General features: G+C 42.2%; 1 protein-coding gene across 1 annotated transcript; it reads left to right on the top strand.

The window, feature by feature from the left end:
- Positions 1-27,308, top strand: SPP2 (secreted phosphoprotein 2). The gene is made up of 8 exons (XM_055287877.1): positions 1-166; positions 266-390; positions 9,315-9,437; positions 10,848-10,958; positions 17,036-17,090; positions 17,721-17,771; positions 20,106-20,201; positions 27,019-27,308. The coding sequence occupies exons 1-7, from the start codon at positions 82-84 to the stop codon at positions 20,189-20,191; spliced, it is 636 nt and encodes a 211-aa protein (XP_055143852.1). The 5' UTR covers positions 1-81; the 3' UTR covers positions 20,192-20,201; positions 27,019-27,308.
- The last annotated feature ends 662 nt before the right edge of the window (positions 27,309-27,970 follow it).

Here is a 27,970-nt window from a genome sequence, read left to right on the forward strand (position 1 = left end):
AGTGTTTGATAAAGACAGCTCCTCTTAGGAAGAATTGTCATCCCCAAACACATAGAGAGACACTCTCTCTCAATTACAATCATGATTTCCAGAATGGAGAAGATGACGACGATGATGAAGATATTGATTATGTTTGCTCTTGGAATGAACTACTGGTCTTGCTCAGGTAAGGTATTCACCAACCTGGCCACCTGCTCTGGATGATGCAGAGCCACGCTGGCACCTGTATCTTGTCTCACTTTGCCCCATGTGCTTGCATGTCCAGGTTTCCCAGTGTACGACTACAATCCATCCTCCTTAAGGGATGCCCTCAGTTCCTCTGTGGCAAAAGTGAATTCCCAGTCACTGAGTCCGTATCTGTTTCGGGCATTCAGAAGCTCATTAAAAAGAGTAAGTGTACAATGTAATCTTCTCTGCTCCTTCTTCCAATGCTGTCTGCCTTTTGTCAGTTCATTGGATATACTTTTAAGAAATTTTCTCCAGTTTAAAAATGATAGTAGCTAGTCATCTCTTTCATACTGTCTCTTTTCTTTGACAGAGAAAGGATTTAATTACAATTTTTGTCATGAGGCTATCCAAACCACTTTTGATGATTGATTCTTCTGCTGTATTCTCCTCTCTAACCCTGTCTTCTGGTTCCCTGCATCCTGCTTTTGTACTTGAAGTCCTCATGATTCTTTCTGAGGTGTTTTATTAAGAACTTCTCATTTATTGGAAATGAGCCTCCTTTCAAATTCAGCAGTTCTGCTCCTAATACTTACTGGAAATAATCTGGCTTTTGAGCCAAAGAAATCCACCTTTCCTTGTCAATTTGGTAATAGTCTGTTTCCTCTTAGCTTTGGGAGCTAAAGAAAGAGTAATCACTTGGGCTTCCAATGACTAAGTCTGTGATATGCAAGGAAAGAAATGTAAAAATATCCTTCAAAGGAAATGAGAAACATAAGCAGCAAGTCATCTCCCTTCTTCCTGTTCCCCAGGTAATTTCACTGCCTTATTATCATCTGCATGGGGCTCATTTGGAGGTAGGAATGAACGTATTTTCAAGCAAATTTAGGTGAAGGTGGGAGGTAGAGAGGTTCTATAAAGTTGCACGTCTTAGGAATGAAGGCTCTGTATAGCCAGGCAGCATGGGAATGAGAATGAAGACACAGCTGAAGGTCCAGGCAGCAGAGGCCAGATGGGCATTGCTTTCTTTTTTTTTTTTTTTTTTTTTTTTTTTTTTGAGACGGAGTCTCGCTCTGTCAACCCGGCTAGAGTGCAGTGACGCGATCTCGGCTCACTGCAAGCTCCGACTCCCGGGTTCACGCCATTCTCCTGCCTCAGCCTCCCGAGTAGCTGGGACTACAGGTGCCTGTCACCACGCCCGGCTAATTTTTTTGTATTTTTAGTAGAGACGGGGTTTCACCGTGTTAGCCAGGATGGTCTCGATCTCCTGACCTCGGGATCCACCCGCCTCGGCCTCCCAAAGTGCTGGGATTACAGGCCTGAGCCACCGCGCCCGGCGGGCATTGCTTTCTCTCTGTCTGCCTGCTGCCTTCTCCCATCTCTCCTGGACTGACTCTTAGCTTGTTCCCTCTGCTACTCTGTGGAGCACATGGCTCATGGTTTCCTAGTTCTAGTCTCCAAATACAACATATTCAGCTTGATCTTCAGAAACTGGCTCCTAGTTTCTGTTTTCCAAATTTCAAGGGAAATGAATCAAAAGGACCCAGTTTTCTTTTCTAGTTTGATTATAGTTCATGAAGACTACAGGCTATGCTTTTTTTAGGTGCCATTCCAGAATCATGGCCAGAGTGGGGTCACTTGCTCTGGATGTTGTGGTGTGGAGGCACTGGTCAGGTGCCACACCAAAGGTTGAGCTGCTCCTGGATCAGAATACAGAACCCCCTTTCCTTCCTTGTATTGTATTTCAAATGCCAGTTTCCATTGGCATTTAATGAAATCCACTTGTGGTGGTGTGGAATCGGGGTCTTGTTGCCAACCCTGCAGATGAACAGTTTAAATTTACTTTTGATTTAGCTATTGCTCACTACAGAAGAAAGTTGGCAGTTTATTAGATGAATAAGAGCATGAGGATAGATCCCAAGAGAACCAATTACTGACACCATGGAAATCTGGCCTGCGGAGATGAGCTATTGTGAGGCACAGCCACCAGGGCGTGTTCTGGCTCATGCACCATCTTGGTATGGTCACCCAGACTTGAGCCCAGACACACATGCACCTAAAAATAGATACAATTATATGTGATGTGTGTGACTCTTGATGAGCACATGAAAAATGTTGCCTCTCCACCTCAGGTATACGGCTCCTTTACCTGGAGGTCTGCCTATTCTTGCCTCTCCCTAGCCTTTTCTGATTATTCAAATTCATTGGTCAAGCTACAGTCACTGTGCCCTCTTGTTGAGAACTCTATTTCTTCTCCCACTGGAAGGGAGATTCTCTTCCTTTGATCTCTCCTGGTGATATTTTTTCTTATTGGGAGTGTTTCATATTTTGATTTATGTTGTGTGTATTAACCATGTCTTCTATAAACACCCTATAGATGGCTCCAAATATACCAATTCTCTCTACCCCAGCAGACATGAGGGATACACTAAAAGGCAAAGCCCTCAGGAGAGAGTTGAGTGAATAGATCACTAGCACTGGGGTTACAAACAATTCACAAAAGAGGAAATACAAAAGACTAAGAAAGATTTGGAAAAGGATTCAACCTCTCTGATAGAAAAAAAGTGCAGAATTAAAATAGCAATGTGAAAAAGAAGAATAACAAGGTAAAAGAATAACAGGGTAAAAAAACATCACAACTACTTCTCGAGAGTTTGTAATTTTGTAAAATTGTATTTGAAAAGCAAGTTGGAAATATGTGTTAAACATATTTACTAGCATGTTAAACGTTAAATTAGTAAATATTTAAAACTTTCAACTGCATAGTTTCACTTCTAAGAATATGTTCAAAGCAAATAAGTGGTTTAGTCATGAGTATTTGGGGGTATGGTTCAATCATTGTAGGGAGAAGGGTTGGGCCTTTCTGCTTTGCCCCCAGGTTTGCTTACCAAGCGCAGTGATTCTCTACTAAGACTGCACATCATCATCGCACGGGAGCTTTAAATATTTCTGATGTCCAGGAGGGATGGTCGACTCCTTAAATCCCAGTCTCTGAGGGTGGGACTCATATTCTTAAATGTTCTCCTGCTCATTCTAATGTGTGGCCTGGGTGAAGAACCACTGGGTATTACCAACAGACCTAGATAAAATATTCTTGTAATTGATTTCAAGTTACTCACCTCCTGGGCTCCAAATTTGAAAAAGGATGAGAAAGGAAAAAAATCACATGACTTTAGCACTGACGGTTTTCTTGCTCCAACCTTGACATTAGGCTCACTTGGACTGTTCCCTCAGTAGACACGAGCAGAGAAAGGAAAGGTGGGCACTGGCCCTGTGCTGGGCAGGGGGAAGCAAAGAGGACAAGTTGGGCTGTGGTTTCATAGGGAGCAGTTTCTACCAGGGAAAGAGAGGGAAAGGAGATGGGGAGGGAGGGGAAGGGGAAGAAAGGGGAAGAGGAAGAAGACACGGTTAAATAAACCAAATTAATTTCCAATAGTGGAGAGTACCATAGGGGAGGGTAAGCAGGTTGACATGATAGGCCTTGCCTGAGGCAGCAGTCAGATGGGACAACAGTGTCCTCTGATATTGCATCTTTGAGCTAAGACTCACTCCAGTGACAAGAAGTTCCCACCATGGAAAGACCTTTTGAGGAATATTGGGGTGAACTGGCAGAGTCAGTGGGAGGGCCCTGAAGGATAAAAGACCTTGAGAGGGAGGCTGGCTAGAGCCAAGTGAGCCTGGGAGAGAAAGGTGGGAATGCAGAGAGGTCAGAGAGGTGGGCATGAGTGGGACACGCCTAGGTCGTGATTTTGAGGAGTTTGAGGTCTGTGTTAAGGGCAATGGGTAGCCCCTAGGGACACTTGCATTTGCAAAACATCTCTGCTTAGCTTGGGCCACCGTAACAAAGTGCCATGAACACATAACAAACCATGATCTAGGTGGTGCATAAACAACACCAATTTATTTCTCAGAGTTCAGGAGGCTGAGATCCAGGATGAGGATGCCAGCATGGTCTGGTTCTGGTGAGGGCCCTCTTCTGGGCTGCAGACTGCTGATTTCCTGTTGTATCCTCACATGGCAGAAAGAGAGCTAGCTAACTCTCCAGCCTCTTCTTATAAGGATGCTAATCCCACGTTTTTTTATTAATTTTTTTTGCACACAAAACAATAAACATTTTCTAAAAATACATACAAACAAAAAGATGCATATCAAACATATTAGGAAGGTTGCACATGGGAAGATGGGGAATAGAAATGGGGGGTGAGAATTAAAGAAAATAAATGAGAGAGGGACTTTGTATGGATCAATGATAATAACTCAATCCTCTATTTAACAAAGAAGAAGGAGAAGGAAGAGGAAGAAAAGGAAAGTCGGATAAAGGATCAGAAAGGGAGGAAAATAGAAAAAATTAGAGTATGACTCCAGGGTAGACCTGTTTTGTTGTCGCTGGGTTGGTTGGTTGGTTTGTCTGTTGTATTTTTCATATGTTTCGCCATGTTGGCCAGGCTGGTCTCGAACTCCTAGCCTCAAGTGATCAACCCGCCTCGGCCTCCCAGAGTGCTGGGACTACAGGCATGAGCCACCACGTCCAGCCCCTACATTGCGTCTGGCCTCCGTGGTAGACCTCCCAGACAGGGCGGCTGGGCAGAGGCGCTCCCCACATCCCAGACGGGGCGGCGGGGCAGAGGCGCTCCTCACTTCCCGGACGGGGCGGCCGGGCAGAGGCGCTCCTCACTTCCCAGACGGGGCGGCCGGGCAGAGACGCTCCTCACTTCCTAGACGGGGTGGCAGCCAGGCAGAGGCTCTCCTCACTTCCCGGACGCGGCGGCCTAGCAGAGGTGCTCCTCACTTTCCAGACGGGGTGGCCGGGCAGAGAAGCTCCTCACTTCTTCCCAGACGGGGCGGCCAGGCAGAGGCACTCCTCACTTCTTCCCAGACGGGGCGGCTGGGCAGAGGCGCTCCTCACATCCCAGACGGGGCGGCCGGGCAGAGGTGCTCCTCACTGCTAATCCCACTTATAAGCGCTCTACCTTGAAGACCTAATAACCTCCCAAAGGCCCAGCCTCCAAATATCACATCAGGGATTAGAGTTTCAATATACGGATTGGGGCAGGGGGACAAACAGTCCATTGCAATCTCTCTAGCTGCTGTGTGGAGTGGGGTGTGAGGGGAGAAACTGAGCATGGTGAGATGCTGGTGTGGGGTCTCAAGTCAGGGCAGGGAAAATGCAGGGAGAAGATAGATTTGAGGTACATTTGGAGGCAAAGCCATGGAGGTTTGGGATCCTTGAGGTCTCCATGCCTTATTTGTGTGTCCATTTTACCTTTCAACCTCTTTGCATTTTTTGATTTTTGGCTTTCTAAATTATTCTCAGCTAGCCATTTCTGATCTTTACTTTTTGTCCATTAATAAGGGATTCATTTGAAAAACCTAAGTGACCAGTGATGCCCTATTAGTGAGGGTTCTCCAGAGAAACAGAACCAATATGACATGCATACATATATAAATGGATGCATATGAATATATGAGAGAGAGAGAGACATTGAGAGAGAGAGAGAGAGATTTATTATAAGGAATTTCCTCATGCAATTTCAAAGGCTAGCAAGTCCAAAAGGAAAAAGGAAAATCTGATGAGGTAGGCCAACAGGCTGGAGATTCAGGGATAACTTACACTTTAAATCCAAAGGCAGTCTGCTGGCAGAATTCCTTTCTGATGGGAAGATTTCTGTCTTTATTCTATTAGGGCCTTCAACTGATTCGATGAGGTCCACCCACATAATGGAGGGTCATCTGCTTTACTCAAAGTCCACTGATTTAAATATTAATCCCATTCAAAGAATAGCTTCACAGAAACATTCAGAATAATGTTGACCAAATATCTGGGCACCATGGTTCAGTCAAGTTGACAATATAAAATTAACCATTACAATTGTCAAATGGAATTGCTATGGGTCTTTTATTTTTATATATTTGTATTTCTTTTAAAAATAAAAACCAAAATGTAATCATTACAAAAAGTCAAAAAATACAAGAAAGGGAAAATAAAAAATAACATTCATTATCCATTTATCTGAGAAACACTGTATCACCCATGAGAGGATATCCTTTTGGAGTTTTTTTATTCATATGAAGGTAAACAATGTATTTTTAAAGAAAAATAGGACCATACTATAATACTGATTGTAAATTCCCATAATTTATTTCAGCAATAATGCTGGGTTTTTAATTTTCTCCAGTTGACTTTTTTTTTTTTTTGGAAATGAATTATTTTATTTTATGAGTATCTTGGTAAGTTTTTTTTATTATACTTTAAGTTTTAGGGTACATGTGCACAATGTGCAGGTTTGTTACATATATATACATGTGCCATGTTGGTGTGCTGCACCCATTAACTTGTCATTTAACATTAGGTATATCTCCTAATGCTATCCCTCCCCCCTCCCCAATTGACAAATGGGATCTAATTAAACTAAAGAGCTTCTGCACGGCAAAAGAAACTACCATCAGAATGAACAGGCAACCTACAGAATGGGAGAAAATTTTTGCAATCTACTCATCTGACAAAGGGCTAATATCCAGAATCTACAATGAACTCAAACAAATTTACAAGAAAAAAACGAAAAATCCCATCAACAAGTGGGCGAAGGATATGAACAGACACTTCTCAAAAGAAGACATTTATGCAGCCAAAAGACACATGAAAGAATGCTCATCATCTCTGTCCATCAGAGAAATGCAAATCAAAAACACAATGAGTTGACTTCTTATTGTTGAGCATTTAGGCTGTCCCACATTTCTTGAATTACACAGAATAGAAATTTACTGGCAGAGAGTGAGTTCAAATGAAACAGCAAAAATGTTAGATGTTTCTCCCTATTCTTGAAAGACCCCTTCAAGATGCAAAAGAGATTGCAAAGTTATCTCATAGCTCAATAAAATGATCTGTACCCCCAAAAAACCCACATTTTCGTCTTTTCAGCTAAGCTTTTGTGTTGCCAGTTGCTTCCATCAGATTGCTTTTAGGTGAATTGCTGAAGCACACGCTGCAGTGGAGGGCCCCAAACAATGGACTTCGGTTAATGGGAGAGGTTTTTAGTTTTTAATTTTTTAATGAGACACAGATTTAACGTTCAATATATTAAAATTATAAATATATGAGGTAGTAATTAATGGTGATGTTGAGTTTTTATTTGTACTTGTTTTCAGAAAATTCCACTTTTATCAGCACTCATTATGTGTCCTATGTTAGGAGACATAAAGATCCCCATCCTAAGCTTGGAGTTTTGCCACTTTTTTTCCAACACAAAATGTTCTGCATGTGCCTATTATTCCCTACTTGTAAGTAGTTCTTGCTCTCACAGAAAGAGCGCTGCCTCCATCTCTCTCCTCCCTGGGCGGTAAGTTCAATGTGTTGCTGACTTCAATTTGCTGCAAGGTGGGTTCAAAAACTAAGAGGGAAGAAGTGACTTGGATCCTGGGGGTGTTGTCAGGTACTGGACCGTGGCGGGCTCCCCACTGGCTTCCTGCTGCCCCTTGTTCCTGCCCCAATCTGTTTACCTTGCAGCAGCCACGGCGATTCAGGTGCTGCTCTTAAAACCCTGTGATAGCATCTCGCTGCAGTGAGAATGAAATCTAAACACCTTCCCATGGGCTCCAAGACCATACCTGACACGCTCCATCTCTCCAAAGTCACAGTGTATGGTTCCTGCCTTGGTCAGGTTGTTCCAGCCACAAGAGTCCCCAGGGCATTGGCTCTGCTTTCTATTCACAGGATGAGCTTCTTCCCATCCTTCAAGGCTCAGTTTAAATTTGCCTTCCTTGGGAGGACTTTTCTGGCATTTTCTCTAAAACAGCTGCTTCCTTCCCTCACCCCCATTGCCATGTTGTTGTTTTTCTTGATAGCCCCATAACTATCTGGGATGATCTTGTATAGTTTTCTTTGATGTGTCCACCGTGTGGCACCTCCTCTGGAATTTAAGCCATGTGGCATCTTCCCTGCTCTGCCTCTGGTGCTGAACACACAATGAGTACTCAAGAAGTCACAGAACTTTGTGACATCAGAACTCCCCAGATTTGTCACAGAGTTTAGATTATTTTTCTTTGTGGAAAGGAGAATAAAAACATTTAAATTCATTCACATATCAGAACTGCTCAAGCAGGACGCTGGGGCTGGAGAATGGTCTGTACTGCAGAGAGCACTTGTTGCTTAATTATTTATTTCAGGAATTATTAAAAAATTATGGAGTAGTCTTTTAGGAAAATGACACTTAGAAATATGTACAGTTGATTCTCCTTACTTGTAGTAGTTATGTTCTATAAAATCACCATTAACAGTGAATTAGCAAACACAGAATCATTGCTCCTAGGGGAAACAGAAGGTTTGGTTCCTGTGAGCCTTGGGTCACAACATTTTCATCAACCCATCAATACTAACCTTGTTTTTGTGAGTTCCTGCTTAAAGATGCTTAAATTAATATATATTGTTGATTCATTAACATTGAACTCATGACCAACAGCACTGTGACTCCTGCCTGAACAAAGCTTACCTTACTCACATATTTTCCATGTCAGGTGCATCACAGCCTTGTGCTTTGGAACACTAGTGGGTTCTTCCACAGCAGGCTTGGGGGCCATCTTAAACACTAAAGCTACTAACAAAAAGCACAAAAATGCAAAAGAAGCCACTAAATAGACCATAAAAAGCACACCTGTTTTCAATATGAGAGTTGAAACAAGAAGGAAGAATGTCTCCTTGTTCGGCTTCTGTTGGTGACATGCACGTTGGGTGACTGAAGATTTTTGTCATTCTGCATTTGTCCCTAGATGATTGCCAAAGTTAAGTGCTACTAGTGTTGATTTGGGGGTTACAAATAAATTTTAGTGAGTGGGTGAGTTTGCCAATATGGAATCCACAAATAGTGAGGATCAATTGTCACTGTAAAGTGTTAGAAGCAATACTGGCCTTGGAGTTAGAACACCTACATTCTGCTTCCATTTTTGTCACTGAACTATTGTACGACTTTGTTAAGTCACTTTTCCTCTCTGGTCTGCAGAAGAAAGGCATGGAACTAGGTGATTGCTAAGATAATTTATTGCTTTCATGGTGGACGATTCTGTAATTTTTTTCTCATGGGGTAGAAAGAATGGTTTATAGCATCATAAACTTCAGAAATGCATTGATGACACTCTGATACTTTATTTTCGTGAAGGTTGAGGTCCTAGATGAGAGCAACTTGGTCATGAATTTAGAGTTCAGCATCCGGGAGACTACATGCAGGAAGGATTCTGGAGAAGATCCCGCTACATGTGCCTTCCAGAGGGACTACTATGTGGTAAGTGGGAGGAGACCAGTCCCAGAAACCAACAAAAGGAAAAGCCTTACTTCTTCCATGACCTGGAGTCACACAAAGAACTCGGTCGCTGCCTGGCTAGCATCTGGCCACACTGCTAACATGTGGACACGGTGTCCCCTGGTGGGAGAAGTGTTACTCCCTGGCTGAGCATTGAGCTGTGGAGTCTGAGATCCTGAGTGATCCTGACAAATTACTTTATCCCTGGTGCCTCAGTTTCCTGCTTTTTAACACGAGGATGAATTTGTATCAGGTAAAGTGAATACAACACCAGAGACAAATCCCAGACACACTTAAAATTCTCTTACAAAGGATTACGAAACATTGACTCTTCCTGGCACATGTCACATTCTTTTGCCATTGACTGTTGAATGACATCTGTCTTCCCTACTAGTTCAGGTTCAGTGAGATCAGGAACATGGCATGTTCGTTTTCGTGTCTCTCATGACCAGAATGTGTACAGCACTGTTCCACGGTGAGCAGGTCCACGCAAACCTAACCCCAAAGGCCAAGGGAGCTGAGAGGCTGAAGAAAGAGGCTCCCAAATCCAGTTTCTCAGAAAAGCAAACAAACAAACAAACAAACAAAAAACACTTCATAGGGACTTACAAACAGAACCCATGTCTTGGGTGGAAGTGAGACAGTGGATCCCTGTGCCATTACCTCCCAGATCCAGGGCTTACATACTTTAGGGAATTTGACCCAAGGCCAGGATTTACGGTATGCACATGAAAGTGGAAATCTTAGAGGGATTCCCAGAAACTGGTTAATCAGAAGTCAGTATGGCAGATTGGCATCCAAGGTGGAATAGCTTTAGTCTCCACAGACACTTAGTCAACACCCATGGGCAATAATCCCATCTGAACAGGCCAACGCCAGCAGTCCAAAATTTGCTTTCCAAAGTGTTTGCATTCTGAGGTTCAAGCTCTTGGGTTTTGTTACTTAAAAGAGGATTGTTTGATTTGTTATTTGTTTCATGAAACTACTCACTGTGACTCTGTTTTACAAAGGACTCATACCAAAGTGTCGCAAGCTTCTATTTCTAATGAAATCTGAGGGCAAAGAAGAAGAGAGTGAAGTCCTGTGGGGTTCTTCATCATTTCTTTTTGTCCGAATGAAAATTGACTCAGGGCAGCCCAGTCAGTACTCATGGGGGAAATGTCTGCTTTTCCTTGAGACTTGTAATGGGTCAAACAGCAAAGAGATGTTTAAATATTCCATTTGTTTCTGCTTTGGTCTTGAGGAATTTTCATTTTGAAAAAATAAAATGCCTCTGTGAAGTTTTTCTTTGTCATTTCATCAAACCTGACATTTATTTACTGATTTACTTGATGGAGGCTATCCCTTTCCACAAGCAGCTGAAGAGAGAACTCACCACTTTGTCTTTTCCAGCCCACAGCTGTTTGCAGAAGCACCGTGAAGGTATCTGCCCAGCAGGTGCAGGGCGTGCATGCTCGCTGCAGCTGGTCCTCCTCCACATCCGAGTCTTACAGCAGCGAAGAGGTATGACTGGGGCCTTGTTTCCTCCCAGACCGCACCTCTTAGGGTCTGTGTGGGTTTGTGAAAAACAGAGTGGTTTGCTGGGTAGCTGGGTCATCACCTGGGCTTGGGGACGCAGAACTCTGCTGACACAGTGGGATTCTCTCTTGGACACCTACAGCCTCATTGTCCACATCCCCTATTTCTCCCAGCTTATTCTTTCACTCTTGTATGTTCTCTCTCTTTCTCTCTCTCTCTCTGTCACACACACACACACACACATGCACACACACACATACACGCACACACACTTGATTTCCCTGGGATTGGGGAAATGGCCTTCAAGTAACAATTAGCAAACCTTTAAAGTTTCAGATCTAGGTATGTGGCTCGCTGGCGCTGTGGTTTAGTGCAATCAAGAAGGACATTTTTGTTGGGCCAGGGTTCAAAACTATTTCTCAGCTCTGCAGTCCAGGTCAGGATACTTGACTTTCATTTAACGCTCACGATCCACGGCTTCTTCATCTGTTAAGTGCTAGCAGTCATAAAGACCACCTTATAGGTTGTTGAGAGAATCTGGTAAGCTGATGGACATGAAGGATCTGGCCTGGCACTGGGATACTCAATGGATGGCAGGACCCTTATTTCTCCTCAATTGCATTGAAAGTGATTTGCAATAATACTGTAATATTAATAATATATATATTTTTTCCTTGAAATTATATTATATAAGTGTCCAATTATTGGCTGCTTTCCTTACTAGACTGTATGTCTCATGAGGGCAGGGAATGTTTGTTTTTGTCAGCCTAGGACAATGTTTGATGCAGCACAATGTTTGACACAGCCCACTAAATACTTGTTGTATAAATGCAAGAAAACTGGGGAAGAAATGGACAAGATTATGATAAGAAGAGGCCATCTCTTCACTTTAAACTAGGGATAAAAACATGACATATTATTTGTTCATGTGTAATAGGATAATATTATTGACAGATATTTTTTAAATATTTCCAACATTATGTGGACGATTCTGTCAAACATAATCTTTCTTTCCTTTTTATATTTTTGTTCAGTTTTTCAAGATTTAACTCTGTAGTGAAAATTACATTAAAATATAAAATTTCTACTTCAAGAATTACACATAAAAGTTAATTTTCCCATATAATTAATATACTCCTGCCTTACCTATTTTGTCTGGAGGTACATTTTAGAATTAGAAAGTAATGAAGCTAATGACTGAGACACTCCTATCGCAGAGGATGGCCTTATTGGTACAAAGAGGACTTCACACAGTTTATTAGGACTTTCTCCACAAAACGTTCAGTTGCGCACGGCCTTATTGATTGATCCCGTTCACACTGGCAACTTTTGAAGGTCAACTCCCAGGTGATCTCTGAACTTGTCCTGGAGCCATAGTTGAAGAACCTTCTTTTCTCAGTGCTGGGGCGAGTACCATGGGCCTCCTTTCTTAGACCCTATTGAAATATTTAGGAAGTCAAATACATTCTGCTGTAACACACTCATACACTGTGGCCCAGCTAACCAGAAATGACAAGGACCAAGCTTATCACTTCACAAGTCTTTTGTTAGTCTTGATTTGTGGTTCATATGAGAAAAAAGACAGTGGGGAGGAAGACAAGCACAGTGCTAGCCTTTGTGGAGTTTATAGACACGTCTTGGGGAAAGGTGCCCACTAAGCAGGAAGTACCTTGACTATCAGGCAGGCACTGGGGGCCACATAGTGAGAGGAATGCATGTCACCTGGGGAGCAGACAGCTTCCCCCAGGAACTGACCTTCCAGCCAAGAACTGGAAGGCGGGTAGAAGTCAGAACAAACAGGGCAGAGTGTGGAGGGGGAAGGGTATTTCAAGCATAGGGGAAATCAGGTGGGGTACCCTGAATTGCCAGGAAAGTTGGTGGGTTGAAATGGACAGAACTCCATTACAACAGGAATGAGAAAAACATGGGGAGACAGGCACAAGGTGGGGCTGGAGGAACATTAGCAGTCAAGATGGACTTTGAGGGTCTTGTCGAGGATGACTGGCTCTATCCTAAAGGCACAGGGGCTATGAAAGGGTTTTAAGTGTGTGTGTGTTGGGAGCAGAGGAGGGTAACAGAATCGGATGATGAATAGATTGCAACTAGGTAAGAATAAATATGGAGTAAATATGAAATAAATAAGAGGTGAAAGAGAATGCTAACTGGGTCTAGGGCTTAGTAGTGAATGTTGAGAGAAATGGATTCTGGTTCATTTTATGACCTTTAACATAAAATGAATTTAGTAAATGGCCAGCTAAGTTAACGCCGCTTCCACCCCTGATTTGGAAAGTGGGTTCTGATTGTTTGCAAAGCCTACAAATCTGTTGCAGCTTTCTAATTGCATAGTGAAGACCACTCTCTTTTCTTCCAATTCCAAGTTTTCTAAGAAGACTCAGATATTAAGTTAGCCCTTGTAAAAAACTAGATCTTAGAATAAACTCCCAGGTTGCTTGTTGTTAAAGGTTAGGTGATCATAAACATTTTTGAGCAAATTTATTTTTAAAAATTCTCAAATTAAAAAATTCTACAATTCAAAAGAAGAGAAGAAAGCAGATAGAGACGTAAGTAATTCCTGGAAACTCTGAAATGAATTTCTTGCATGAAACAGAGAAGAAATGAGAGAACAGCTGGTAATCATTTTCAGTGAAAGAAATGGTGATATTATAAATATGAAAGACATTAGACTAGGATACATTTAGTCATAGAACAAATAAATTATTGTTGGAAGGAAGAAATAGAAGAAATAAAACTGAAAAAAACTCCCAGAGTAATAGAAATAAAGATCACTTGAAAAACATATAGAGAATGTAGAAGAATTTCCAGAGTAAGGAATATAAGGTAAAGAAAAACAGAAGCCATGGCAAATAAGCCCCAAAATCCAAATTACGACTAATAAGGACTTAGAGTAAGTCTGGTAAGGACATAATGAAAGCCCTGAATATAAAATATTTGGACTTTCCATGACATAATTTTAAAAAGTATAGTAACAATAAAAAATTGAGAAAATAAATTTCTAAATTTGCAAATATTCTCCTATCATTAACTAAATAGATAGGTGAATTATTGGTAATTTTTATTATTTCTTTTTCAATCCCGAAAGAGAAACGTGTAGAGGAGAAAAGCTTTCCTTATGGTGCATAAGCACTCACTCAACCTTGTACTGGTACAGGCGCCGTCAGGAGTATGATGCCGAAATGGTGCAGTGTAGTACAGTTGTAGGTTGGAGCTCTCTTCTTCTTTCTTCAGTTTCTAATAAGTGAGCTTGACTTTAGACAAATCCTTCTGATTTGGAGCGGATAGGATGAAGTCAGCTAGGGTTTCAGACACGAGACCCAAAATAGTCTAAGAGAGAGAAACTGAGGAAGAATAATGACAGGAATTCTGAGCTCAGGGGAGGGGTGAGGGGCATTTAATTTATTTACTGCCTTTCATTTCAAAACATAGATATTCAACTAGAAGTAGTCTAAGCCAAAAAGAGGTAATTCCCTGGATCACATTCCCAGAAAGGAAGGAGAGAAGTTGGCTTCAGGGACAACTCTAGTTAGAGTCCTTCAGTCCTGTATGTGCCACATTCTTCTCCTTCCCTTTCTCTCCAGGCCTCCCCTCCCCTCTGCCCCTCCCTCTTCCTCCTCCCCCTCATTCCCTTCTCTCTCTCTCCCTTCCTCCCTTTCCTCTTCCCTCTCCCTCTCCTTCTCCTTCCTTCTCTGCCTCCTCCATCTTCTCCTCCTTCCCCTCTGTCTGTCTCTGTCTCTCTGTCTGTCTCTGTCTCTGTCTCTCTGTCTCTCTCTCTCTCTCTCTCTCTCTCTGTCACTGTGTTTCCCACACTCCACGCCCACCCTTACTGCAGAGAGGCTTTCTCCTTGCAGCAGGAAGTAAAGCTTCAAGCTACTCCAGACTTATGTCCTCTGTACTTAGGAGGGAAAGGAGGCATCTCTCTGTTGCCAGTTAGAGAAACCTCTCGGCATTCCCTCTATTGGCCTGGCTTAGGTGTCCCCTCTTTTTGTTCTTTTATACATATAACTTTATTATTAATTTATTTTAAATTTTATATATTTACTTGTGTACAATGTGATGTTTTGATACCGCCCTTTAAAAATACATTTTGGTGGAGATATAATTTATATACCATAGAATTCACCCTTTTAATGTGTACAGTTCAGTGGTTTTTAGTATATTCGCAACTGCCGCCACCATTTAAATCCAGAACACTTTCATCCCGTGGAAGAGAGACCCCAATAACAGTCATTCTCTATTCCTCATTCCTCCCAACACCTGGCAACCACTAATCTACTTTGTGTGTCTATGGATTTGTCCACTCTGATCATTTCATACAAATGGAATCATACAGCCTGTGTTCTTTTGTGACTAACTTGTTTCACTTAGCATAATGTTCTAGAGGTTTATCCATGTCGTAGCATGCATCAGTGCTTCATTCCTTTGTATTGTTCCATTTTACAGAGCCACATTTGATTGATCCATTCATTCACTGATCGATATTTGGTTTATTTCTCCCTTTTTGGCTATCATAGATAATGATGCTAGAAGCATTCATGTGCAAGTTTTTGTGTACACATGTGTTTAATTCTCTTGGAAACAGAATCCCTGGATCATATAGTAATTCTATGTTTAATGACCGCATAGTGACTTTACGTTTAACTTTTTGAGTAACTGCCACATTATTTCCATAGTAGCTGTACCATTTTACATTCCCACCAGTAATGTATGAGGATTTCAGTTTCTATACATTTTTGTCAATACTTGTTGGTTCTGTCTTTTTTATTTTAGCCATTCTAGAGTGTGACGTGGTATCTCATTGTAGTTTGTTTTTGTTGTTGTTGACAGAGTCTCACTCTGTCACTCAGTCTGGAGTGAGACAATCTCGGCTCACTATAACCTCTGTCTCCTGGGTTCAAGCAATTGTAGTGCCTCAGCTTCCCAAGAAGCTGGGACTACCCGTGTGTGCCACCATGCACGGCTAATTTTTGTATTTTTAGTAGAGACTGGGTTTCACCATGTTGGCCTGCCTGGTCTCCAACTCCTGGTCTCAGCTGGTCTGCCTGCCTCGCCTCCCAAAGTGCTGGGATTACAGGCATGAGCCACTGTGCCTAGCTCTCATTGTGGTTTTAATTTACATTTTTCTAATGAGTAATGATTGGCCATTACACATCTTCTTTGAAGAAATGTCTATTCAAATCCTTGCCTATGATTTAATTGCACTATTTGTCTTTTTATTTAGTTATTTTGAAATATTTTCTCCCCCTCTGTGGGTTGTCTTTTACTTTCTTGATAGTGCCCTTTGAAGAGCAAAATTAAATTTTGATGAAGTCCGGTTTATTTTTTGTTTTGTTGTTTCTGTAGTCTTACATTAGGTCTATGATCTGTGTTAACTTGATTTTTGCATATGATGTGAGGAAGGGGTTCGACTTCATTCTTTTGCATGTGCATATCTGGTAGTATCAGCACTATCTGTTGAAAAGAATGCTCTTTCTCTCTTAAACTGTCTTGGTATGTGTCCCTTCCTGGTCCAATTAGTGTGATGGAGGCCAAGAGATTACCTGCCTGTTCAGGACGGGGAGGACAGCCTACCAAGACTCTTGGTAGAAAGACTGTGAGCCAAGCAACCACTTTACTTTGTGATGATTGCATGGACTTCTAGTGGTTTCATGAAAACTTCTTGCGGACACCTTTTCCTACTGAACATATTACGGTGACTTTGTACAGAGAAAACTCTAAAATTTGACCTAAACTTAGTCTATGTGCAAGTCTGTGTAACAGGGTTTTGCTTTTCTGGAGGTTGGCAATGTTTGGGAGTACATTCTCAGTCTGGGGGAAAGATCTGTGGGTAATTTAAACTTCACGTAGATTGCTCTTCCCCATGTGCTTTTTTAGACTTATATGTTTGATACCATATGAAGTTATTTAATATAACGTATTGCCTATTTCATTAAAAATGGATTATATAACATATATCAGAGTCTTCCAGATGACATTTACATTTTTCAGTGTCTTTCCTTTTTCTTTCTTTCATGTGCTGACACGTCCCGATGCCTGAATTTCTTTAGATGATTTTTGGGGACATGTTGGGATCTCATAAATGGAGAAACAATTATCTATTTGGTAAGTTAAGATCTGTTCTTTTTATCTTTTTTTAAAAAATAACTCCATATTACAACTCTTTGCTAGTGAGTTATTTAAAACTAGAAATACATATGTATGTAATCTTGCAACAATTACAGCCATAGAAAATTAACATTTTGTTTTGCTTTTGCTTATTTTTTATCACGAGGTAATAATGATACAACTATTCACTTAGATATTCCTTTGTATTCACAACAGAGCTTTTCCATAGATAATTCCATTTGATGGCCCCAACATCTCTGCCAAGTAAACGGAGCCAGTGTTGGTTTTCCCCTTAAGAATGTGTAGCTGGGAGGATCAGAAGTAAACAGGCTGAATTCTATCATCTTTCAGCCATACAACTAGATCTGATCATCTCTTTGAATGTCTTGGTTCAGGGACGAAGGGCTCTCCTTCTTTCTTTTCTTGTGTGGCTTTTAATACAAAGTGGGTTGGGTTAGTGTTCTATGATTTAGGAGGCATTTTTCCTATTAGTGCTGACGGCAATAAAACTCAATGGTGATCTCTCACTGCTTCTTTGCTTAAGAAGCATATTTGTGGCGTTAATAATAAAGTCATAGAACATTCTGGAGTAGTGAGAGGAGTCTTATGATCATTACTATGTTACAGGTCTCATTCCAGATGAGTCCATAAGTGAACAATTTTATGATCGGTCACTTGGTAAGTGGTTTCTTTCCTGCTGTGCCACCAGACCCTTTCTGATCAATCTGGACTCCTGAGAAATCCTATTTCATAGCTGTTTCCTGTTTCATAGGGGTTAAATCTCTGAAATACAAAATATTTTAAGTAAAAAATGAATAGTAATTTATAAACTTGCTTTGCAAATCATTAAAAAGGTAGCCTTGAGGCACTAACTGACTTAAAAGTTACCAAGAATCAAAATATCAAATCTGGCTCAGGAAATAAGCATTCACCATTTTTTTTTTTTTTCTGACACTCTGTGGAGCATTTCAAAAGTAGCATGAACTCTAATAATCTTCTGTTTTTAAACTAAAAAATTTAATTTTTATGGGTACATAGGAGGTATATATATTTATGGCGTACATGAGATATTTTGATAGAGGCATACAATGTGTCTAATGATCTTCTTTTTGCCATACTCAACCAAACCTCTCACCAAATAGATGAAACAAAGTTATTTTGTCCCTCTCCTGTACAGATCAGTTTTCTCATTTGGTCCTCATGATAGCCCTGTCAACCAGGTGTGTTATCTACTTATATAGATAAAGAAAACAGTAAGAACTCATGGCATTAATTGGCAGATGCAAATTGTGTACCCTTTACTAATTGCTTAACATAATTTTCTTCTTCAGTGTCACAACCATTCTGTGAGGTAGCACTATGTTCTTTCCCATTTTGTAGGTGAGCTAACTGAAGCTTAGTGAGTTTCTGTAATCTGCTTGTGGCTACATTGCCAATGTAGGACTTTAATCAGATTTGTCAGAATCTAAAACCTGTGCCTGTTTCATGTTGCCTCCCAGAAGAGCTGTGAAATCCACCTGATGTTCAGCATTCCCCATTAAAATGAATAACACAGATATTAACATTTCAATTAGCTCAAAGTCTGACCTTCATTAGGCATACTCCAGTTTATTTGAAGTGCTAGAGCTTATAACCTGATGCTTGATTTTTTTTTAAATGCCTGTTTTATACCTCATCCAAATTGTCACTTTGGGAGAACATACAGTTATTATAACAGCATGACCACTGCTGAAACGTTTTTATGAGCTTTTGTTTTAGAATTGTCTTCAGAATCCATGGCTTTTTTTATTTTTAAATCTCTGTACTGGTGGCAAAGATTTGTCCTTGGATTTGATGTTGGGAATATTCGAAAGATATTTGGAAATAAATCTGATTAATCAGATTAATAATCAAGTTGGGTGTGTTGGTTATCTATTGCTATGTATCAAATTACCCCAAAATTTGGCAGCTTAAAACAACACATATTTATTATCTCACAGTTTCTGATGGTCAAAAACCCAGGAGAAGCTTAGCTGGGTGGTTCTGGCTCAGAGTCTATCAGAAGGTTTCAGACAAGATGTTGACTGGGCTGTGATCTCATCTGAAGCTTGACTGGGGTTGAAGGAGCTACTTCCAAGCCCACTCACATGTTGTTGGGAAGCCTCAGTTCTTCACAGGCTGGTGGACCAAAGGCTTCAGTTTCTCACCATATGACCTTTCCATAGGACTTCTGAATGTCTTCAAATCATGACAGCTGGATCCCCCCAGAGATGATGATTTGAGAGAAAGAGAGAGAGAAAGAGAGAGAGAGAGAGAGAGAATGAGCAAGGAAGAGCACTGAAGGCAGAAGACACAGTCTTTTATAAATTACTCTTGGAAGTGACATATCATCACTTCTGCATAGTCTATTATTAAACACACAGGCCAATCCTGCCCCAATGTGGGAAGGGACTGCCCAGGAGTGTGAATATCAGGAAGCCATCTTGGAAACTGATTATTGTATTGGACAAATGCCATTTGGGACTAAAAATATTATATGGATATAAATTAATGTGACCAATTCTTTTGTATATCTCAGAAGAAATTTCTAAGCCAAAATCTTAAAAACACATTGGGCCTGGGAGACTATCATTGACACAGAAGTGCAGCTGTCTTGGAGACTGCTTTGAACATGATGATTTAATTTAATTCAACAAATATGTGTGACAGACACTGGGTAGATCCCATGGAGGACTGAAAGATAAATGTGGTAGTTCCTGCCCTCGAGGGCATCCATGGTAGCTGAGACATCACGTGTAGTAATACAGAGTGGGGAGAAATGAGCACTGGGCCCAGCTGTAACACCACACAAGAGAGAAGGAGAGAGAGTGGAATAAGGAAGATGAAGTTATCGTGCCCTCAGGTATTCTCATGGCAGATGGGTTCAGGTTATGCATGTCACAATCCTTCTCATTAATTTGTAGTAACACTGTCCACGCTGTCTCAGATCTTGATGTGACTGACAGAGCCTATGCTTCCCTTTTCTATCTTTAGAGATCATGAGAAGGGTATTGCCTCCTGGAAACAGAAGGTACCCAAACCACTGGCACAGAGCAAGAATAAATACTGACTTTGAGTAACAGCCTTGAGGTAAGAAAATGCAGGTGCACACATGTGTATTTAGAAATAGAAGCTATGTGGAGTGAATGCCTTAAAACTGCCGATCTCCAAATATCTGCAATGTGCTATTCAAATCCTTGCTTTTTGGCTTCTCTGACCTCCTTCCCAAGACTTCTCCTCAATTGCCTCTTCAATCTCATGCACCCTCAATCTTTTTCCCATGACATTTCTATCTGTTGCCACTGATGTGATCAAGTCTGTCCATCTGAGGAGCAAACAAACAGTAAGGGCACAGCCCCTTCTTTTGGCCCATCTCATCCATCTAAGCAACTGCCTTACCTCCATCCTTCCTTCCCTGCTAAACTTTTTGACACAATTGTGGTCTCTGGTTGCTTCCTCAACCTCCTCACCTCACATCTATGAAATCTCATTTAGCTTCCTTTTCTGGATGTGTACTTTATTTATTATTTTATTCATTTATTTTTCCAGAGGGAGTTTTGCTCTCGTTGCCCATGCTGGAATGCAATGGCATGATCTTAGCTCACTGCAACCTCTGCCTCCTGGGTTTAAGCGATTTTCCCACCTCAGCCTCTCTAGTAGCTGGGATTACAGGCTCCTGCCATCACGCTCAGCTAATATTTGTATTTTTAGTAGAGATAGGGTTTCACCATGTTAGCCAGGCTGGTCTCAAACTCCTGACCTCAGGTGATCTGCCTGCTTCAGCCTCCCAAAGTGCTAGGATTACAAGTGTGAGCCACCACGCCTGGCCGATGTATACTTTAAATACTGGTGAGCATTTGTATGATCTTAGTTTAATTCTTTCCCTATTCTGTAGATTACTCTTTTATCTCTTCTTCTTGCTTGACTTTAACTATCAATGATGCATAACTATTTCCAAACACATGTCTCTTACCACACCCTACGTCCAGATCCAGACCTTGATATCAACTGCCTATTGGGTGGCGCTGCCATTGTGTATCCTGGGTGTCCCTGAAACTCAACTAGCTTCCTGACAAGCTCCCTTTCTTAATTGATGGCATTACCATCCACCTAATTTGCTCAAGCTAAAAATCTTGAGGGCATCACTGACTCCCCTTCATCCTTCGTCTTCTTGGAACGTACACTGAGGTCCAGTCTTATTCATTTCTCCCACACATTTCTCTGGCATTGGTCCATCACTTCACTACCATCACCAATGAACTATTGATTGTATTCTTGCCTCAGGTTCTGATCCCACACTGTCTACATTGCTTGCTGTCTTCAGGTTTATTGTGAAACACGGAGGAGACTCTGATCCTTGCCCCATATAAACTAATGCTTGCTTCACGTGTGGGACTGAGCAGAGGTGGGCAACAGCCAGACGCTCGGCCAAGAGGAGGAACAACCTATCTGCCCCAGCTCTATAGAAAGCTAGAGACGGAGTCCTGGTTTATCATACTGGCACTGAGCTTCATGGAGTTTCACATGTGTATAAATTCCCAGTTACTAGGGATGGGATTGGAGCAAACGCAGCTATCATGAAGGGCACACATAAGAGGAATCTCAAGATGGAATTATAGATGTCGATTCCATGCATAAGTATTTTACATGCACACATGTGCACACACAAGTTAATAATGAAGCTGGAGTGTTCCTGGGCTTTACAGTCTGCATAACACTGCATGCTTTCAGGATAAAGTCCAAACTCCCAGTGTACCTCACCATGGCCTTCATGACCTGGGTCTGGCCACATCTCTAGCCTCACCTGGCCGCTCAGCTTCTGAGACACTGAGGTACTTGCAGCTCCTCTGGCTGCTGCCTCTACTGGGACCATCCACCTGACTGGTTCTGTCTCACCGTTCAGGTCCCAGCTCAGTTGTTGCTTCCCTTTGGAGGTCTACGTTGACACCACAAACCACCACCACTGAATCAGACATGATGTCCCTTTTTGGGCCTCTGTAGGTTCCTCATCACAGGGCACTGCCATTGGTTGTTTCCTGTCACCCATCTGACTACCAGACTCCCCAAGAGGAGGTCTCAAGGAACGTCAACTGCCACTGTCCCCCAGTGCCCTGCACACAGCCCAGCACACTCAATAAATAGCACTCAGTAAATATTTTTTAAGCAAATGAAATCCTTCACTTTGGGTTCTTGAAATTCTTTTACCAAAAACATCAGTTAAGCATGGTATAATTAATTTTTAACCATTGAAATTTGAAAGAAGTCAACTGACATTTTACTAAAATAGAAAGGAAATTCACCAGTGAGGCCTTCTTGGATGAAAGACACAAATGGTAGGTTTTCTTTTTAATGTATGGCACAACTCTAAATATAAAAACCAGCTCCATACTGAGATCAAGAATCTACTCATTATGAAGCAACAGATGCATCATATTCCTTTTTTATAAATGTAAATGATATCTTCTTTTTTTCTTTACAGAACATCACGGGTTGGGGGCAGGGAGGATAGAGTTCTCAATGGATAGGCTGTATTTTGTTTATTAGTAATATGATAACGTTGGATGTGTATACATATGTGTATTGCAATATAAATTCATCATCTGATTTTTATGAAGAAATTGATCACTCAAACATTTATTTTTAAAGACAGCTGCAGCCCTGACCTGGACATTGGATTTGACTGAAGTCCCAGTTATGTCTCTGCCCTCCCGTGACCTTTAGCAGGGCGGGTTTCTACACTGTGCTGGGTTCTCTGAAATCACAGAATGAGGCTGGTAAGGCCGGCACAGTGGGTCTAGTGAGGCGGTAAATCTGATGGGATCTGGAATCCACGGGTGTGTTTCTGAGCCTGCTCTCCCATCTGTAATGGTGATCCAGTTCCTTAACCTCTCAGGGTGCAATTCCTTCAAGGGTTTATTATTACTTTTTGCTTTTTCTTGTTCATACTAGACCATAAGCTTCCTTTTTATTTTGAGACAGAGTCTTGCTCTGTTGCCCAGGCTGGAGTGCAGTGGCACAACCTCTGCTCACTGAAAACTCCACCTCCCAGGTTCAAGCAATTCTCCTGCCTCAGCCTCCCGAGTAGCTGGGATTGCAGGTGTGCACCACCACGCCCAGCTAATTTTTGTATTTTTAGTAGTGATGGGGTTTCACCATGTTGGCCAGGCTGGTCTCAGACTCCTGACCTCAAGTGATCCACCCGCCTTGGCCTCACAAAGTGCTGGGATTACAGGCATGAGCCACCATGCCTGGCCGACCATAAACTTCTTGAGGATGCATTCTCCTTGTTAATTATTGCAGTTTTACAACAAGTAAAAATATTATTAATGATATGTCTATATGAAATTATTAAAAATATCCTTTGTCCGTTTCACAGGGCTAAGAACAGTGTATAGAATACAATCAATCAGATTGGGAGGAAAGAATGAATGAATGCATGACCAGAAACAAAATTACTCTTTTGAAATTGTGAGTGACATTTTTCCACTGGGGAGCTCTTTGAAGGTAGAGACTTGGGCTATTTGTTATGAAATCCCCAGAGCCCTAAACACTGTTCTACAATTCTTTCATGTTGCCAGAAAATGATTTAATATATGAGTAGATAGTGAAATGCAATATTTAAATAAAATACTCTGAATTTTTTTCTTATTTATTGCTCTAAGGTAGGAAATGTAGAAAATCAGGTCCCAACTCTCATGTTGAAAAAATCTCTTTGAGAATCTTAGACTTTCTTATCTTTGTAGCTGGAATAGTTCTGACTTTTCAATTATGTAGTGGCCAGAAGACCCTCAGCACCCAAACCATAGCCACGTGAGTGATGCATTTTTCTTTATGTCACAATCTTGATTATTAGTGTGAAGTTCCTAAACTATGCCCAAGAGCAGCAAAGGGGGCAGTTCCTATTGAGGCCTTTTGTCAATAAGGGCATAGTGAAAAGAATAAGTCTCATGATTTTATCCATTTATTCAACAAATGTTCATTAAATGCCCCTCTATGCCTGGCCTCTGTGCCCATGAACATCACAGCTCTCAAGTATGCCTGGGTCTGTGTTTGGACCCATCTCATACATTCTCTTGCATAAACCTTGGAACAATCAAATGAGGTTTTATTCCTGTTGTTCTCTCTGTTTCATTGAGGAGGAAGCAGAGGCATTTAGAGGCCCCTGCCCGCAGAGATAGTGTTAGGATTGGAATTGAACTCTTGATGTCTGTCTGTTTCCAAAGCCTCTTCTCTTTTCCTTCCTGTTTTCCTCATATCTCTGTATTTTAAAAAATAGTATGAGAGGGCAAAACTTCAAGGCTTATTTGTTTAAGCATTTGTCATGCATTGGGTGAAACTAGAAATGTAGTCACCAGCTAGATGGCAAAGACTTTAATTGATTGGAAGTGTTAGCAACATATCTGCTTATCATCAACTATGTGGAAGGACTGGTCCCTAAAACCCGCACCACCTCTGCCAGCTTTCTGAGTGATTTCCACTTTCAGGTGTCAGACTCATTCGTGACAACTTCTTGTCATGGTCTCCCATGACAGCCCCCCTACTGAAGGGAGCCAGATGCCCCACAGAAGACAGAAAAGATCCAACCGAGACTCCAGAGGCAGAGACATGGCTATGTGCAGTTGTATTCATTTACATTTTCTCTGATTCACATTCACAGCACACTCTATTAGTTGCTGCATCAAGTAGAGCTGGTTCTTATTATCTGAGGCAGCTATGGTCTATAAAGTTGCTTCAAACATTGAATTAGTGAATACTAAACTATCGCTCATATAGGCAATAGAGGGTTAGAGTTCTCTGAGCCTCTGTTCTCAACGTTTTCCTCAACCGATTAGTATATAACCTTGTTTTACGTGTGTTTCTGTTTAGAAGCCATATTTAATAGATACTGTTGACTCATTAACAATGAACTCATGGCCAACAGCGCTATAACTCATGCCTGAATGAAGCTTCTCTAACATACACATTTTCTCTGTAAGGCACATCACAGCCTTTTTGCACTTAGAAACACTTGACAGCACCATACTTGGGGGCTATTTTAAACAGTGACATCATCAACAAAAAGCACAAAAATGCAAAAAAATGGGACACTAAATAGACCATGAAAAGGACACTTGTTGACAGCAGGAGAGCTGAGACATGGAGGCAAAGCGTTGCCTTGTTTGACCTCAGCTGGGAAGGTGTGGGTAGGATGACTCCAAGGTTTTGCTTCTCCGTGCCTGTCTGAGAATGAATGAGAAAGCACCATGACTACTGATTTTGGGGTTTCAAATAACTGTTAGTGAGCAGTGAGTAGTCGAATTCACAAATACAGCATCTGTGACTAATGAGGATTGACTGCTGAGTGGGTTCCTGGCCCCTCGTTCATCCCTAGCTTCTCATTACTCTCCGTTGGTCTCTTCTCATCCTGTCTTTTTAAAAACACCATCTGCATTAGTTCCCCAGGGCCTCACGCAGTCTCTCCTCCTGCATCCGACACCGCCCTGCTCTGTAGCCACTTCACGGCTATCCTATCCCCATGTTCACCCCTTCTCCTCCTGGACCTCATGGCCACATTGGATGTGGGTGACCAATCCTTCTTGAAACCCTCTGACCTCTGAGATTTGGTCCCCTCTCAAGCCAAGACTTCTTACTCTTCACAGACCAGCTTCTTCCTGCTGCCCCTGAAACCATGATGTTCCCCAGGGTTCCAGCCTCAGCTCTCCTTCTGCTCATGGCCTTCCCTCTCCTAGGTGACGCCAAGCACCCCCAGGGCTTTGACACCCAGCCGTCTGGGGATTCTCCCCCCCTCCTCCACACTGTCCCTCCAGCCTGGACTCCAAGCTCGAATCAACGGCAGCCTGCCAGACACCTCCGTCTGGGTATTCCACACCACGTTCAAAAAGCGATTCTTCCCTCGGAGACTCACTGTTCCCCCTGTCTCCAACTCATCTTCCAAGGTCCCCCAGGCCTGAAGCAGATGCATCTTAGACCTCCTCCCCACCTCACCCAGTTGGTCACTGAGGTCTGCTAATCCTTCCTCAGAAATGTTTCACAGCTCTGTCCTCTTCACGCTGTTGGCTCCAGTTCCCGCTGCATCTCTAGCCTGCTATGTTCAGCATTTTCTTGGTGGCTGTGTCTTGTCCCCCTCAAAGGCACCTGTGCACTGTCATCAGAGTCGTCTTATAATGAGTCCGGGGCCTTGCTGTGCTGGAGGATGGGGATGAGCTCCCCCAGAGTGTGCGCCTCAGCAATCCTTGCCCACACACCCGCAGAGTGCTCCCTGTCTGTCCCCAGCCTTATGTGCTGCTTCTGTCTCCCAAGTCACATGGGAGAGCCTCACACAGCTGACTGTTCTCCCGGGGTCCCAGTCTGGGTCTCACCTCCACTCTCGGGCCCGCTCTGCTGAGATACAGTATCCCCGCCCCATTTTATCCTCCAAGTTCACCTTACATGTCCTCTCCAGGAACCTTTTTCCTCGGGTTTCTGGCACATAAGGTGTCTCTGGAATTGGCATTTACCAAGCTGTACTCTAACTACTTCCACCCCCTTCACTAGGTTGTGGGAGGTTTTTGAGGTCAAAACTATGCCTCACTGATCTTTGTAACCCCCAGCAAATGCTCAGTGCATACATGTTGATTGAACAGATGAATTGATAAATGGATGAATGGCTGGATGGCCTATCTTGATCTCCAGCCCCACACCTGCACACGGTGGCAGCTGTGGCCAGCCTACTCTTTTGCTTTTGCTTGGTTCCTTCCTTCCTGACCTTACACCACAAACACCTTCATAGACCCACATGGGGCCCAACACCTAGTTGAAGCCTCTGCTTGGGGTCTCTTTGATTCTTCCCTTTATGAGAGATTTGAGCTTCCTTTCTGGGGCTGTGTATCTGCTCCCCAGACCCAGTTACCTGTTCTTCCTCCTGCAGGTGTCTCTCGCCCTTTTGATTTGTTCAACGAGCTGCTGCTTCGCATAGCTGCTCTAGTATCTGGTATCATCGGATCTGGTTTTGAATAATGCCCAGGAGTCCTGGGTCCCTGGCCTCCAAAGCTGGAATGTGAACGCATGCCACGGTGGTCTGACCCTCACGCTGCTTTTCTCTTAACAGCAAAATGCAATGGAAGGAAGAGAAGTTCCAACAAAAAATGATTTTGTGAATTCTGTGATTTTTCTTCTGATCAGTTTCAATCTGTAATAAATGCCTTATTTTTCCTGTAAGACTTTTTCTTTCATTGCCTGGTTGTTGTTTTTGTTGTTTTTTTAAAGTAACATTAACTATGAAATTTTCCAATGAGAAACTACTAAGATTGGTATTAGCTAAGGATTTTAGGAGTTGAGGACTCTCAAAGTGACTGGCATATTTCAGATCAATTTACAATGGTTGAAAATTTCTTGTTATTAGAAAGGCAAGCAGCTCAGTGTCAGAAGAGCTCTGTCTTTCTCTTTATGTCTAATTTTTTTTTTTTTTTTTTTTTGAGACGGAGTCTCGCTCTGTTGCCCAGGCTGGAGTGCAGTGGTGCGATCTCGGCTCACTGAAAGCTCCACCTCCCAGGTTCATGCCATTCTCCTGCCTCAGCCTCCTGAGTAGCTGGGACTACAGGCGTGTGCCACCAAGCGTGGTTAATTTTTTTTGTATTTTTAGTAGAGACGAGGTTTCACCGTGTTAGCCAGGATGGCCTCGATCTACTGACCTCGTCATCCACCTGCCTCAGCCTCCCAAAGTGCTGGGATTACAGGCGTGAGCCACCACACCCGGCCTATGTCTGATTTCATTTTGAAAAATCATCCATGGAGCTCAGGGGACTTTCGGGACAGTGAAACTGCTCTGTATGATACTGAAACGGGAGATGCATGACATTATGCTCTGTGAAAACCCGTAG

This window comes from Symphalangus syndactylus, chromosome 8, assembly GCF_028878055.3.
Source record: "Symphalangus syndactylus isolate Jambi chromosome 8, NHGRI_mSymSyn1-v2.1_pri, whole genome shotgun sequence".
Classification (NCBI taxonomy): domain Eukaryota; kingdom Metazoa; phylum Chordata; class Mammalia; order Primates; family Hylobatidae; genus Symphalangus; species Symphalangus syndactylus.